The 14,891-nt window shown below is 38.1% G+C and overlaps 1 protein-coding gene across 2 annotated transcripts in view; it reads right to left on the bottom strand.

The window, feature by feature from the left end:
* Window positions 1-14,891, bottom strand: part of Mkln1 (muskelin 1) — a 111,439-nt gene that overhangs the window by 78,104 nt on the left and 18,444 nt on the right. For both annotated transcript variants that reach the window (XM_021164743.1, XM_029478299.1), the window contains exons 2-5: window positions 12,882-12,951; window positions 5,092-5,234; window positions 3,700-3,788; window positions 729-838 (exon numbers count right to left, since the gene is read on the bottom strand). In XM_021164743.1, the coding sequence (XP_021020402.1) occupies window positions 729-838; window positions 3,700-3,788; window positions 5,092-5,234; window positions 12,882-12,951 (412 nt within the window). The remainder of the gene's footprint in view (window positions 1-728; window positions 839-3,699; window positions 3,789-5,091; window positions 5,235-12,881; window positions 12,952-14,891) is intronic.

Here is a 14,891-nt window from a genome sequence, read left to right as displayed (position 1 = left end):
ATGAGAATTAAGAAAACCAATTACATAAAACACTGTATGACAAATAAAAAGATTTACTGATAAACATTACCCCTGAATAAAAAATATACCACCCAAAAACTTGAAAAACAGCCAATTTAGAGTTATCTCACTTCTCAAGTAATCCAAGGTTATCAGATTCCTTATACAATATAATTGTCAATATGTAAACCCATCAAATAATCAAAGCAACTCTATAGCCCCGATCTGACTTTTTTCCACCTTTGGACCTGGCTTATTATAATGCATGTAACAGCAGTTCTAGTAGTGTGAGTGGCATCTACCTAGCATGCTGACTTTAGGCATTTCAATCACGGTCAAACATAAAATTTTCTATCAGGCTGTAAAAGTAACCCACTAAAAATGTATTCAAAATATTCATATTAATTTATATTAAAAATAAAATTGAGGACTAAGTAAATATAATAAGATAACAGCAAACTATAGAGCCATGCTGCCTGAGCCCAAAGACTGACCCAAGCACATAAACCTCTCTGCTCCATTTCTATGAGGATTGATAGTTACTTCTTGTAGAATAGTAATAATTTGAATGAGTTAAGACTGCTGAGCAGCTGACAGACCACAATGTTTAAATGTTACTGATTATTCAGTTTCTACCATTATCAACATTTTGAATTGGTCACAATAAAGAAATTGGCACATTTCTCCCTCGATAGGTATCAAGGTCTAATTTTAAAGCATGGTCCTACCTTGCTGTACCAGTTCAGACAGGGCTGCACGATATCAGGATCATCAATGCCACTGAGTTCAACATACCAGATGCTAAAGTTAAAGCTGGGCCCCCAGGACAAAAGTGGAACTTTGAGGAAAAGTGAAAAGAAGGGGAAAATTAGTATAATTCAAATAAAGCAAAGCCACTAATGTTTGAGTCTATATGAATTTTGTCTTAGGGTTTTTTTTTTTTTTTTTTTTCGGTTTTTTGAGACAGGGTTTCTCTTTGTAGCCCAGGCTGGCCTTGAACTCAGAAATCTGCCTGCCTCTGCCTCCTGAGTGCTGGGATTAAAGGCATGTGCCACCATGCTTGTCTTAGGGTTTCTAGTCCTGCACAAACATCATGACCAAGAAGCAAGTTGGGGAGGAAAGGGTTTATTCAGCTTACACTTCCACACTGTAGTTCATCACCAAAGGAAGTCAGAACTGGAACTCAAGCAGGTCAGGAAGCAGGAGCAGAGGCCATTGAAGGACGATACTTACTGGCTTGCTTCCCCTGGCTTGCTCAGCCTGCTCTCTTATAGAAGCAACACTACCAGCCCAGAGATGGTCCCACCCACAAGGGGCCTTCCCCCCTTGATCACTAATTGAGAAAATGCCTTACAGCTGGATCTCATGGAGGCATTTCCTCACCTGAATCTCCTTTCTCTGTGATAACTCCAGCTTGTGTCAAGTTGACACACAAAACTAGCCAGGGCAAACGTATTCATCAAAATTATTACACACATGGCACACACCTAGATTTCTAGCCCTCAGGAGACTACAGTAGGAAGAACAAGAGTTTCTAGACTACACTGTGAAACTCTTGTCTCATATTACTGTTTTTAGCAAATGCATCTTTAAAGCAAGTGTTTAATTTTTAAAAGATGGCTTGTGATGTTAAAAAACAAAACTGACTGATGCCATCATATTCTCTTAGTTAATAAAATCTGTAATGTAAGTTCAAAGTCATGATACATCTACTCCTAAGTAAATAAAACCAGAACTATGAGGTGATATAACAGAGGTGATATATACTGGCCCTACATACAGCAGATAATATTTTAACCTATATCCAAGTATAGAACATAAATTTCAATTATGTATCAATATATCAATATAGAACCTTGAAAACAAAGCTAGAGGGAAAACTTTTCAAAGGCAATCTGAGCTTTGAAGACATATCCAAATAGTAGGAAAGATGTAAAACGACAAAAAATCTCAGGTTTTCTTTGTAAGAAAACAGATTTCATTCAAGGATGATTCAATAAAAGGAGATACAGTGATGTAATTTACCACCATAACAAAAACTAAAAGGAGAAAATATGTGCTTAATTACTTTAAAAATTCATCTTAAGCCTTAAACATAAACCTAAGGAAATATTAAGTACTCATACTCAAGTCAGAACAAGACAAAGACGCCAATTCCTCTACTAATTCAATACTACACTAGATGTCTTTTTTTCATTTATTTTTATTTTTTTACTTACTCACTTTATATCCCGCTCACTACCTCCCTCCCAGTCAGCTCCTCCCACAAAGTATTGGCCCCCAATGGCCCCCTTCTCCTCTTAGCGGTTAGGCCCCGTCCTGGGTATCATCTCCCACACCCCAGCCCTGGCACTTCAAGTCTCTGCCAGGCTGGCCACTTTCTCTCCCACTGTGGCCAACATATCTCACATCCAGGCAACAGCTTTTGGGATAGCCCCTGCTCCAGTTGTTCAGGACCCACATAAAGACCAAGCTGCACATCTGCTATATATGTGCAGGGTATACTAGATGTCTTAACGAGTACCATAGAGGTGGGGTGGGGGCTAAAGAGATGGTTCAGCAGTTAAAAGTACTTGCTGCTCTTCCAGGGGAACCAGGTTCAGTTCCCAGGACTCACACAGCAGCTCACAACCGTGCACAATTCCAATTCCATGGGATCTAATGCCCTCTTCTGACCTCCTCTTGCAGTAGGCATATAGTACATGGCACACACACATAAATGCAGGTAAACATATGGATAAAGTAATTAAAAACTAATTTAAAAAATTACTGATCACCTGAAGATGACATAGTTGTCTAACTGAAATTTTAAAAGACTTGACTGGCTAGCCAATATTTCTTTTCAACTACTAGGTAAGGTACACAGATTAGACTATAATACAAGTGCTTAAAGGATTTTAATAAATCAATGTTTTTCAATGTGTGGGACTCTGACATTAATTATTGTTCTTCATTAATAAATTTGACTTCTTTGATTCTAATTTTAATAAAATACTTCTAAAGGTGAGGCAAAAATGGAAATCCAAAGACTCAGTCCTCAACATCCCCGCCCTCATAACACTAAATCTAACAGCTCCCAGAGGAGCCTGAGAGGGATGCATTACAAGCGCCATCAGAAGCTGAAGACCTGGATGACAAATATATGCCTTCAGACAGTGTTTCTGAACTGTGGTTTGCAAATCTGAGCCACAGATGGACTAAGTCAGTTTAACCAACATTTCATGTAAAAGGTGAAACAAGAACAAAGCAAATAATCGCATTACAGTGCTTGAAAAACTCATCAGGGTTTGGTTGCAGCTGATAGCTCTAGAATAGATGACAAGCCTCCATGAATACTTAGGGTAACTAGGTAACTACACCCCACACAACTCTGTAAGAACCCTTCCAAGTGAGAAAACACTTGGAAAATAGCCTCATGAAATTAACTGTCACTTAAAAATGGATTCATAAAGCAATTGTCAGCAAACAGTTCTGTAAAGGGCCAACAGGAATCTCTTCAGCTTGCTGGGCTATGTGATCTCTTTCAACTACTCATCTCTGCCTTCGGGGCACAAAAGCAGTCAAAACCAGTGCACAAACTAACCACAAACTCATTTAAAAACTAAAACATAGGGACCTATAAAACCTCATCCATACACTACAGTCTATGAACCAAAGACATTACAAAACAGTTTTAATTCAAAAACACTAAAACCTTACCAATTTTAATGAATCGACAAGGGAACATCTGTTCATCAATTTTATGTTTCAAGGTAAATGTCTCTTTGTTATAATCATTCTTCAGGCCACTGTTGTGTGGTGGGAGAGAGAAAGAACACTGCACGTTATCACACATGATTTCATAACTCAGTAAAGACACTAACCACACTAATCCTATACTCAGATGCTAAGCTTGTGCCAGGGCTCACACTGCATATTCAAGGCAATGGAAACAAGCGGCTGAGAAGGGAGACTGGTCAGAACGGGCACCTCCACATCAACTGCAATACTATAGTTCTTAACACTATACAAAAGCAAGTGAAGAATGTTCCGCATGAACCAGAGACTGTGGCCAGCTGTGTGAAAATGTGTGGCTATCTTCAATGTATAAGTTAATCTTAAAATTTTTCAAGTAGTAGGAAAAGAATTAAAAACAAGTCAGTCATATCTAACAACTGCAACAGGCCAATATTAGAATTTGTCAAGGAATTAAATTTCTTAGATACCTTTTTATCATCCACAAATTTTCAAAGGCAATCTTGTTCTTCTGATTTAAAAGAATCTTCTTTACCCTAAATAAAAACTAACTCATATCGCCCACCTCTTATTTAATCAAGATTGATGCATGTGTTTACAGGAAAATCCCTTACCATCAGACCTCCTTATACCCTAAAATACTTGTATGACTTAAATCAGAGCATAAAACTAGTACTTATGCACTTGAAGTATTTCCTTAATGGGGTAACTATGTCACAAATACATTCCAAGTCGCCATGGCCTTGTTTCTGCTGACTGTCTGACGTTCCTCATGCTTGGGACGTTAACTGTTCTGAACTCCAGGTTATGGTGCTCTTTCCAGACTGCAAGCCATGCTGTCAGGTTTTGTCTCCAGTTACTGGCACTTCTCGTTTTGCATCTCTAACAGTAAAATCTCAGAGGACTATTTCTGGGCTAGGTAATTCACGTTTTCAGTTAGGTTTGTATTTTCCAGTAGGTACAGCTTTTGTCCTTCTACCCACAAATGAATAGTTTGTTTGTTTGGAAGTGGTGGGAACTGAATCCAGGCCTTGAGCAGTATCAGAGGTTTTCATTAAATAGAAAGTATTTCTAAAGTTATTGACAAATCAAAACTATGAGTAGAAAAAAAGAAATATTTGATTCTTTCTCCATTATTTAACAATTTTAACTAGTATCTTACAGTTTAAAAAGCACATACACACAAACAAAAACCTACCAACTTAAGTCACAGTATCAACAAAGGTACTAAGAGTAAAACCTGAAAAAGCTTCTTTACTTCCTAGGAAAAGGCACAAAGATTCAGCTATGAAGAAAGTAGACGAGCTCTGCAGTATGTCTCAAAGGCAGTCCTTTCTACGCCACAACCAAACCCACCTGGACAACAGCTCTGTCATATTTTCTTCATTCATTCCACCAAAAACTTTGAATTTCTTCAAATTGCAGACATGAGTTTTCTCATATTTTCCAAATGTAATATTCTGAACGATAGCAGGCCTTTCAAGCTTCAGAATCAAGTACTGAGGGAAAAAGACAGGAAGAAGAAATCAAATATACCCTCTGCTTAAAACAACCTTAGATGTTAGAACTTTTGACAGCTATCAGAATGATAAGAAAGCTCCATCGTAGGTGCAGGCTTAAAGACTTTTTGTTTTATTTGTTTTAAAGCTCACAGAACAATATTACAGCACCCTAGTAGTGACTGTTATGTTCTTCACTCAACAGAGGCTGCCACCTATATTCTCCTGAATGCTGAAAACATACTGAAAGAAGCCTAGTGATGTAGATTCTCATCAGTGAATGATACTGAGCACCAGTACAGACACACCAGACTAGCACTAACCAAATAGAACACGATTAAAATGAAAAAACAGAAACCACCCATTTCCACGGAAAGAAATTGGCAGATCAAAATCTCATTGCATAATTATTAATAATCAAAACTGATCAAAATTCATTTTTAGACTAAAATATTTAGATATAATTTAGATTAAAACTTGGATTAACTAGGGATTCTCAGGTAGAACATCAGAAAAACCCACCATAAAGTTTCACATGCAGATACCCAGTTTCCCAGATAGCTTGTTAAAGGGTCTATCTCTACTCAGTGAGTATTTTTAACACTTCTGTGAAAACCTAGGTGGCTGTAGCAGCATGGATTTATATCTACTCTGCTCCACTGAGCTACATTTCTGATTATGCAGTATCATGCTAGGCCCTGGCTCTATAACACACGCTGAAACCAGGTATGTTGATACCTCTCTTGCTCAGCTGCTTTCTTTCTTTCTGGGGTGTGTGTGGAGGGGAGTGGACAGACAACACACGATTAATTTGGATACTGGAATTCTTTTGTGTTTACAAATAAATTTTAAGATTGCTTTTTCTATTTCTTTTAAGGATGGTATTGGCTTTTTTCTTGGGATTCTGCTCAACCCTGTAGACTACGTTGTTAAGATACTCATGTCCACCATTCTCCTAATCCAGGGACACAGGAGGTCTTTTTATCTTCTAGTGACTTTATCAATTTCTCTCTTGAATGTTTTAATGTTTTCCATTCCTTTCACATCCCTGGATAGTCTAGACTTAGCTAAAGGATATGGGTGTGAACTGTGGTAAGACTGTTCCTCTAACTTCTTTCTCATCAGGCTGTTGGTATAAAAGACTGCTACTGACTTTGTAGCCTGCCACTTTGCTTAAAGTGTATGTCAGCTCTAAGAGTTTTGTGTAAGTTCGTAGAATCTTATACATAGAATCTTATCATCTGCAAATTGGTCCTATTTTTATGACTTGTGTTTCTCTAGTCTTGACCCTCTAGTTAAGAATCCCAGAACTATGCTGAATAACTGATGAAAACAAACATCCTTATCTGCTTTGATTTTAGTAGAAATCCTTTGAGCTCTGTCCCACTTAGTATAATGTTGGCTATAGATTTGTTATATATAGCGTTTATAATGTTGAGATATGTTCTTTCTACTCCCAGTTCCTTAGGTGTTTTGCCTGCATGCACTAAAAGTATTGCTGGTGCCAGTGAAGGCCAGAAACAGGTGATTAAACCCCCCCGGAACTAGAGTTCTAGAAGGTTTTGAATTACCATGTGGGTGCTGGGAATTGAACTCATATTCTCCATAAGTGCAGCTAACACTCTGAACCACTGAACCCTATCTTCAGCCCTCACTTCAGGATTTTTATCATGATAGCAAGTTGTATGATATCAAAAATGTTTTTATCACCCATTGTGACAATCATGTGATTATGGTCATGAGTCCATTCATATAACATATTACATTTCTTGATTTCTGAATGTTGAGCCCCTCCAGTATCTCTGGACTAAAGCCAAGCTTGATCAAATGATGACCCTTTTTATGCACTCCTATATTCAGTTTGTGAGTACATTGCTGAGAAATTTTTTTAAAGATTTATTTATTTATTTCTTATATATATGAGGTTTATTTATTGTTATATTTAGGTACACTGTAGCTGTCTTTATACGCACCAGAAGAGGGCGTCAGACCCCATTACAGGTGGTTGTGAGTCACCATGTGGTTGCTGGGATTTGAACTCAGGACCTTCAGAAGAACAGTCAGTGCTCTTAACTGCTGAGACATCTCACCAGCCCTTGCTGAGAAATTTTGCAGTTACACATATTAGGGAGATTGGTCTAATTGTGTGGTTACAGAATTTTGATATGAGTAATACTGCCTTGGTAATTAAGTTTGTGGTAATGTTCCTTTACTCCCTACTTTATGGAAGAATCTCAGAAGAATTACTTTTAGGTCTTTGGAGGTGTGGCAAAACTCACCAGGGAATCCAACAGGAACTATATTTTTCTAGTTAGAATTTTTTCATTATTATTAATTCAATCTCTTGGCTTGTTACAGAAGCGTTTAAATTATTTCACCATAAGTCTAATTTTGGTAGGTTATTTGAACCTAGAAATACATCATGCCTTTTAGATTTCCCAATGTAATAGAACACAAGTATATACATACATATGTTGGGTTTGTGACACGGTCTCACTAAGTAGCCCTGGTTGGCCTGGCACTCACTATGTAAATCAGGCTGGCCTTGGAAGCTCAGACATCTGCCAGTCTCTGCCTCCCTTAGGAGTGCTTGGTCAAAGGCATGTGTCATCACACTCAGTGAGCAGATATTTTTAATGTATTTCCACCTCTAATTTTATTAATTTATATCTTTTTGGTCATTTTGTCTAAGTTTATAGATCTTGTTTATCCTTCCAAAGAACTAGCTCTCTGTTTTAGTGATTTTTTTTTTTGGTACTACTTTTTTTTGTTTTTCATTAATTTCTACTTTAAATGTTTTATGTATTTATTTGTGTATATGAGGAAGTAGTATATACAGGATAAAAGATGGTGTTGGGTGACCTCTTCCATTATTTTCTTGTTATTCCTTTGAGGCCAGGTCACTCCCCATGGTGGGCATGGCCTAATGCTGCTTGTATTCAATGTTAATTTGGGTCCACAAAAGACATTGAGGGACCTTGCCCCCAATTGGTACTGACTGGTAAATAAAGATGCCGGAAGCCAATGGCTAGGCAGGGAAGACAGAGGTGGGATTTGAGAATTCCCTGGTTTGGGATGGGCCCGGGGATTGGGGGATCTGCCATGCCAGGAGAAGTGGAAGGGAGAAGTCATACCTGAGAAGAGTGGAGGACAGAGAGACATAACAGCCATGTGAAGGAGCCCGGAGAGTACGGCCCAGAGGGCTGTTCAGCTGGGTCCAGGGCAGCCAAGGTAGAATATAGAATTAGGTTGCTGATAACTCAGGATTATCAGTGGGAAGTAGCCCAGCTACTGCACTGTTTAAGGCATATCAAAATATAAAGGCTGTGTGTGTGTGTGTGTCTTTCATTCAGGAGCATAAACTTGGAGCCAGTAGCGAATCGCCCACAGATGGGATTTATTTAAATAATACAACTCCCTGAACCTTCTTTGTTCTTTTCTTGTTTGTTTGTTTGTTTGTTTGTTTGTTTGTTTTTCCAGCCAGGCTAGCCTTCAACAAACCCTAACAGTCCTCTTGTCCCTGGATCCTTGGAGCTGGACCATAAGTGGGTGCAGAGATCTGAACTCAGGTCTTTATGCTTACACACCAAGTACTCTTACCTACTGAGCCATGTCTCCATCTCCTTAGTCATTTCTTTTTATCTACTGATTGGGGTTTTTCTTGTTTCTTTTGTGTTGTGGTGGGTTGTTGTTGTTGTTGTTTTAAGACAATGCCTCTCTGTGTAGCCCTGGCTATCCTGGAACTCACTCTGCAGACCAGGCTGGCCTTGAACCCAGAGATCCTCCTGCCTCTGCCTCATGAGTATGAAAATTAAAGGCCTGCGCCACCATTGCCCAGCTCATTCTGTTTTTCTATGGCCCTGACCTGTAGCATTAAATGGCGAGACTTTCTCATTTCAAATGTAGGTACTAAGGGTCTCACTCTTCTCTTAGGATTGCTTTCATTCTATCTCATGGGCTTTGTTATACTGCATGTCATTTTCACTTCATTTTTAAAAGGTTTTATTTCTCTTTGATAGTATGCTGGTAAACCTCCATAAGTTTATATACATTCTATAGTCATTCTTACTGTTGGTTTGTAGTTTTTTTCTTTCCTTATGATCAAAAAGAATACAGGAAATTATTTATACTTTCCTATAATTGTTAAGGTTTCTTTTATGTCCTAAAATAAAATTTTAAACAAAGTTCTGTAGGCTGCTGAGAAGAAGGTGTATTCTGCAGTTTTAGGAGAGGATGTTCTGTAGATACTGTTAAGTCCGTTTGGTTTATAAGGTCAGAATCCAGGACCTCAAACCTGATTAAGTCAAGTCCTGATTCGCCCACCACAATTATGCTGAGGTCAAACTGTGTCTTCACACCTAGCAAAGTGTGCTTTGTGAAACTGAGTGCACCTATACTCAGTGCATTATGTTTAGATGTTTAAAATTGTACTGTCTTCTTGATGGAGATCTCTCTCTCTCTCTCTCCTTTTCTTTTTGTTTTGTTTTGTTTTGTTTGTTTTGTTTTTTGAGTTTGTAGGGTTTCTTCTTTTTCATTGGTTGAGAATTTTTTACTATATACTCTGACCATAGTCACACACCCCTACTTCTCTCAGATCCACCCTTACCCACTCAACTTTGAAATTCATGAAGCTCAGTTCATGCTGCCCATATACTCTAGGATATGTGGCCTTTTCTAGAGAAGAGTCCACCAGCCAGGAGCCACATCCTTAAAGAAAAATGACTGTTCCTTTTACAGCAACTATCAACTGTCTTAGCTAGGAGCAGGACTTCACGGCCACCTCTCATCTCCTTGTTGTTATATGGTCTGACCTGTGCCTACACAGGACTTCTGTATGCTATTATGACTGCTGTGAATTCATATGAGCAAGTACCCTGCTGTGCCCAGAAAACCCACTTTCCTTTCAATCATCTACTACCCCTGGCTCTTACAATCAATCTGTCTGTCCTCTCTTCCCAAATCATCTCTGAGCCTTGAGAGAAGGGGGTATGAAACAGATGTCCCATTAAGGGGAGCATTCCTCGGCCTCTTACTCTTTGCACCCTGACCATTGTAGATCTTTGGGTTTATCACCATTTAGTACAAAAAGTATAGATTAGTTGACAGATGTACTAATCTATAAGAAATCATTGGGAGTCAATTTAATACTATATCCACTTAGCAGAGTAATAATAATAATAATAATAATAATAATAATAATAGATTCTTTCCTAGGACCTATATCCTATCTAGCCACAGGTTCTTGACCCTGATAACAGTGCCATACCTTGGTTCCAATTTGTGAAGCATGCCTTAAATCCAATCAGGAATCTTTCTTTCTAAGAGTTACCTATCTTGCCAGGTTGTAATGGCGTATGAAGTATCTTTTGTTTCTTCAGACTAGGCTGTCTTTCTCAGTGGTGGTCATTATGCCGGAATTGTAAGGGCAGGGTAACTTGTTTTTCATGTTACCTATTGTTTTTGCATTGGGACTTATGCATCAGGAATTCAATAGTTGGTTGTCACTGCTGTTTTAGGGTCACCTTTCTTTTTTTCAATGGCACTATCTGTATTTTCTTGAAAGGACTGGGTAGCAGTATGGTTGAGGTGTCATTTTCCACTATTAAAATATTGTTCACAGTGTCAACTTCTATCCTCAGTCCTCTCCTGAGAGTAAACTATTCACTGCAACAACAGACACTGCCCAGAGGTATGCTTTCCTGACTGCTGAGCTCCATCTGGCTTCTTCCCTACTTCCCAGAAGGCTGTCTTGCAGCTGGAAACTCCTCCCTGATGGGAAGTCTTCTTCCTACCCTCTATCTGAGGACTGCTTCATCAGTACCTGGGTCTAAATCTTGTTTTCACTCTGGCTCTGGATCCAGATCAGGTTCTAGTTCTGGTTTTGGCAAGTGGGTGCCTAAGTACTAAAATGAGTTTCTGGCATTCCTGCACTGGATGAATATCTGGGCTGGTGTTCAGTCTTGGTTCAGCGAGGAGTGTGTGACGTTTAGTCATGGAGATAAGTGGTGTCGCTTTATGGGTAATGTAGGTAACCCTAATGGGTATCACACAGCCTCTGACCTCAGATCTGTGTTTCCAAGATTAATCTTAAAATAATTACTTTGAATCAAGTAAGCCATATACGTGCTGCTTTAAGGTGCTAGCTTTCATTAACCTTAAGCACACGTACAGCTTTAAATCAGGTCCCTTCCACAGTCTTCAAACCAGGAGTCAGAAACAAGTTTTACAACAAACAACCACTAATAATGTAAAACTTCTTGCTATTTATCTATACACCAAAACTGTGCCCATTCTGTCCAATAAATAAAACTAAATTGTTCATGTCCCTTGAGACTGGCCATAAGAATCTCATATTTGTGTCACAGTTACAACTAAGACACATTGATTACATGTTATCTATTTCAAAATTAAAGTAACTTTACTTAATTACAAAACGTCACATTTCTTTTACCCAAGGATTCAATAGATGGAATGCTAAATGATTCAGGGCTCTGCTTGATTCATCAAGAACAGAGAAAATATTTCACAGCTCTACTCCCAATATTTAATTTGGTGCCTTTTGAGTACTTACTAAATAACTTTTAATAAGTGAGAAAGAAATATATAAAAACATTAAATGCCTTTAAAATATAGTTAAAATTGGAAATTCACAGTAAAACATTATAATTTAAGTAATAATGTCAAAGTAAATAAAAATACAATCTTCGCTCTGCCAATATATCAGCACCATGTTTGGGTAATACATAACATTTTGAGGTGAAGTATATAGCTATCAAGTGACCCAAATAGCTACAGCAACAGACAAATAAAAAGAAAAAGAAGTGCAGAAACTAGGCTCCCATGAACTCTACTATATTGTTTGCTTACCCATCTACTTTATGACACCTTCAAGGATACAGACATTATGAATGTACCTACTACACCCTAAGCATGTAAAATTAAAGAATGATTTCTTTTAGTAGCAGCACTGCTTACCAGAAAAAAGGAGTATTTAGTTCCTGGCCATAACACCTTCTGTATATACCATCTTAACATAGCACACCAAGCCAGTGCAACAGCTTAGCAGGTAAGGGTGCATGTGAAACTCATATGATAGAAGGACAGACTCCCATAAATCATCTTTGCATCTTCACACGCACATACTCACCCACGCTCAACACATGCATACATAAGTAAACATGATTTTTAAAAGATTACAATAACAATGTAACAAACTATGTTGATTTTTCTGAAAAGGCCCCACATTCAAAGTTCAACTTACTAACATTTACAAAATGATTTGAGCATAGCAGAATGGGAGCACAACCTGGCTTAGATCAGAACAGCACTCAAGTCCTTGTCTAACATTTTATTCATTAGTTTTTTTTTTTTCAGAACAAAACAAAAACAACTTAATTTTGCATCCTTATTGATACATTAAAAATATAAATTAAAATTTAAAATTTCAATAGGAAGTAAAAGTGTCTCATCAAATCCCACATTGTTTTTACCTATAAAATAAAAATTTAATAGACCAAAAAGAAGATGTAGCTCACAATCCTGAAGACAAAAATCAACTCTCCATGGATTCTACAGAATTGATAGCAATTGAGTAAGTGCCCATCTATGCCAACTTCTAACAGTCTCCGGCGCGACATGCAGTCTTACTTGGGGAGGATAGTTGCTCTCTGAAGACCATCTGGAAGATTGATCATTTGGTTTATCCACTAAAATGTTCCTAGAATTAAAAAAAGAAAGAAAACTGAAGTGATTAAAGTCAAAAAGGGGAAATAATCCACCATTATAAAATTACTGGAACTACCACAAAGTTATACAATGTTTACGATTTGAAAGAGAATAGTATATAACCATTAAAAAAGCACAGAAAACCTCTAAATTAATGTAAGTTTTAAAAAGCATTAAAAAGAATGCTGGGCCAAGAAGGAGCCAACCTAGAGGTATGAGAGAAGCTGGAAAAGAATAGAAACAAAATAAAGGCTGTAGCAGGAGCTTAAAACAGGAAGTATAAAATAGTAACCAGAGTCCATACTGCCACCAACAATCCCAGCACAACCACAAACAAACAAACAAACACACACACACACACACACACAAACCCAAACTGTGAAACTTTAAATAAAATATATAACTAGTATACTTCCAAACACTATCAACCAAAAAATAAGCAGGGCTGGAGAGATGGCTCAGTGGTTAAAAGACCTTGTTTTTGCAGAGAACCAGTGTTCAATTCCCAGCACCCCACATGAAGGACCACAACCTTAGGAAGACAGACAGTTGTACAGAGGTTATAGGTTAACTCCTTGGGATGACATGTTATAAAAAAAAGAACTGGATCGACAGTTACTAATGAACTCACAATCAGAAAGCATGCTAGACTTGAACACAGTATCAAGCAAACACCTGTAATCTCAATACAAGGAGGCTGCACAAGAACTGGGAGACGACATCAAAGGGAAGCAGGGAGGAGGGGGAGTGGAGAGGGGAAAGGCCCCTAAAAGATCTTTTTTCCCCTAAGTTTGAATAGACAACATATTAGAACCAGACTCAGAGGTGCAGATTTTAGAATTACTAGATATGAAATGTCTTTAAATAACTATGGTTATCACTTTAAGAGTTTTAAAGAAATAAGTAGATAATACATAGGATAGATACGTAACACTGAAGAAAGAATCTGAGATTGGAAATATTCTACAGAAAAATCCCAGGCTGAAAAGAGGGGAAAAGAGAGAGTGGGGGTGTCCAAGGGCTGCAAGAAATCAAAGAGCTATGACATACGCACAGCTGCACTGAAAGAAAACAGCAACAGGAGAAACATGCAAGGCAATTCAGTGACTGAGGATTTTTGGAAGCCAGTACAATATCAAACCATCTATCCAGGAAGATAAGACAAAACCAAGAAACAAATACAACAACAACAATAATAGAAAGAAAACAAGGGAAGAAAATGTATATCTAGACTATACTGGTTAAGTTTCTCTACTGTTGTGATAAAAACTATACCAAATCCAAACAGGGGAGGGGTGAACAGCTCAGTGTCAGACTAAGAACACAAGCAAGGGCAGAGGCAAGAACCACGGAGGAAATCTGCATACCGGCTTGTTCCCCATTGCTTGCTCGGCTTATTGGCTTTTTATACAACTCAGGACCACTTGCCTATGGTGGCAATCAATCACTAATCAAGAAAATGCTCCACAGACATGTCCACAGTCCAATTTGACAGGGGCAACTCCTTAGTAAGCTGACAAAAACTAGCACATAGGCACAGTATATTCAAACAGTAGAAAACCACAGAGAAAGTCATGGGGGAAAAAAAAATCACAAAGAGTGGGGAAAAGTCCACTACAGAGAAACAAAGATTAGAATTACATTAAACGTCTCATCAAAAACTCCACAGGCAAATAAAGGAACTATTTCAAGTACTGAAAGGGGAGGGGAAAGAAATCCAATCTTGATGTGTGATTTGAAAGTAGAGAGGGAATACTCGGGGTTGGAGGTTTAAGTGGGGCAGGCATAGTGGGTGGATGGAGAAGAGACAAGCATCATCAAAACTAAGGATGTATTAAAGATCCTCCACTACTTTGTGAGCTATTAAAAAGAAGGTAAAGGTATTTGAACACAGTTCCCTGTGTGGGTGAGCAATAATTTCCTCAGAAGACA

The sequence above is a fragment of the Mus caroli genome, chromosome 6 (genome assembly GCF_900094665.2).
Source record: "Mus caroli chromosome 6, CAROLI_EIJ_v1.1, whole genome shotgun sequence".
NCBI lineage: Eukaryota > Metazoa > Chordata > Mammalia > Rodentia > Muridae > Mus > Mus caroli.
The sequence above is the reverse complement of the archived record's forward strand: the minus strand, read 5'-3'. Positions and strand labels throughout refer to the sequence as shown.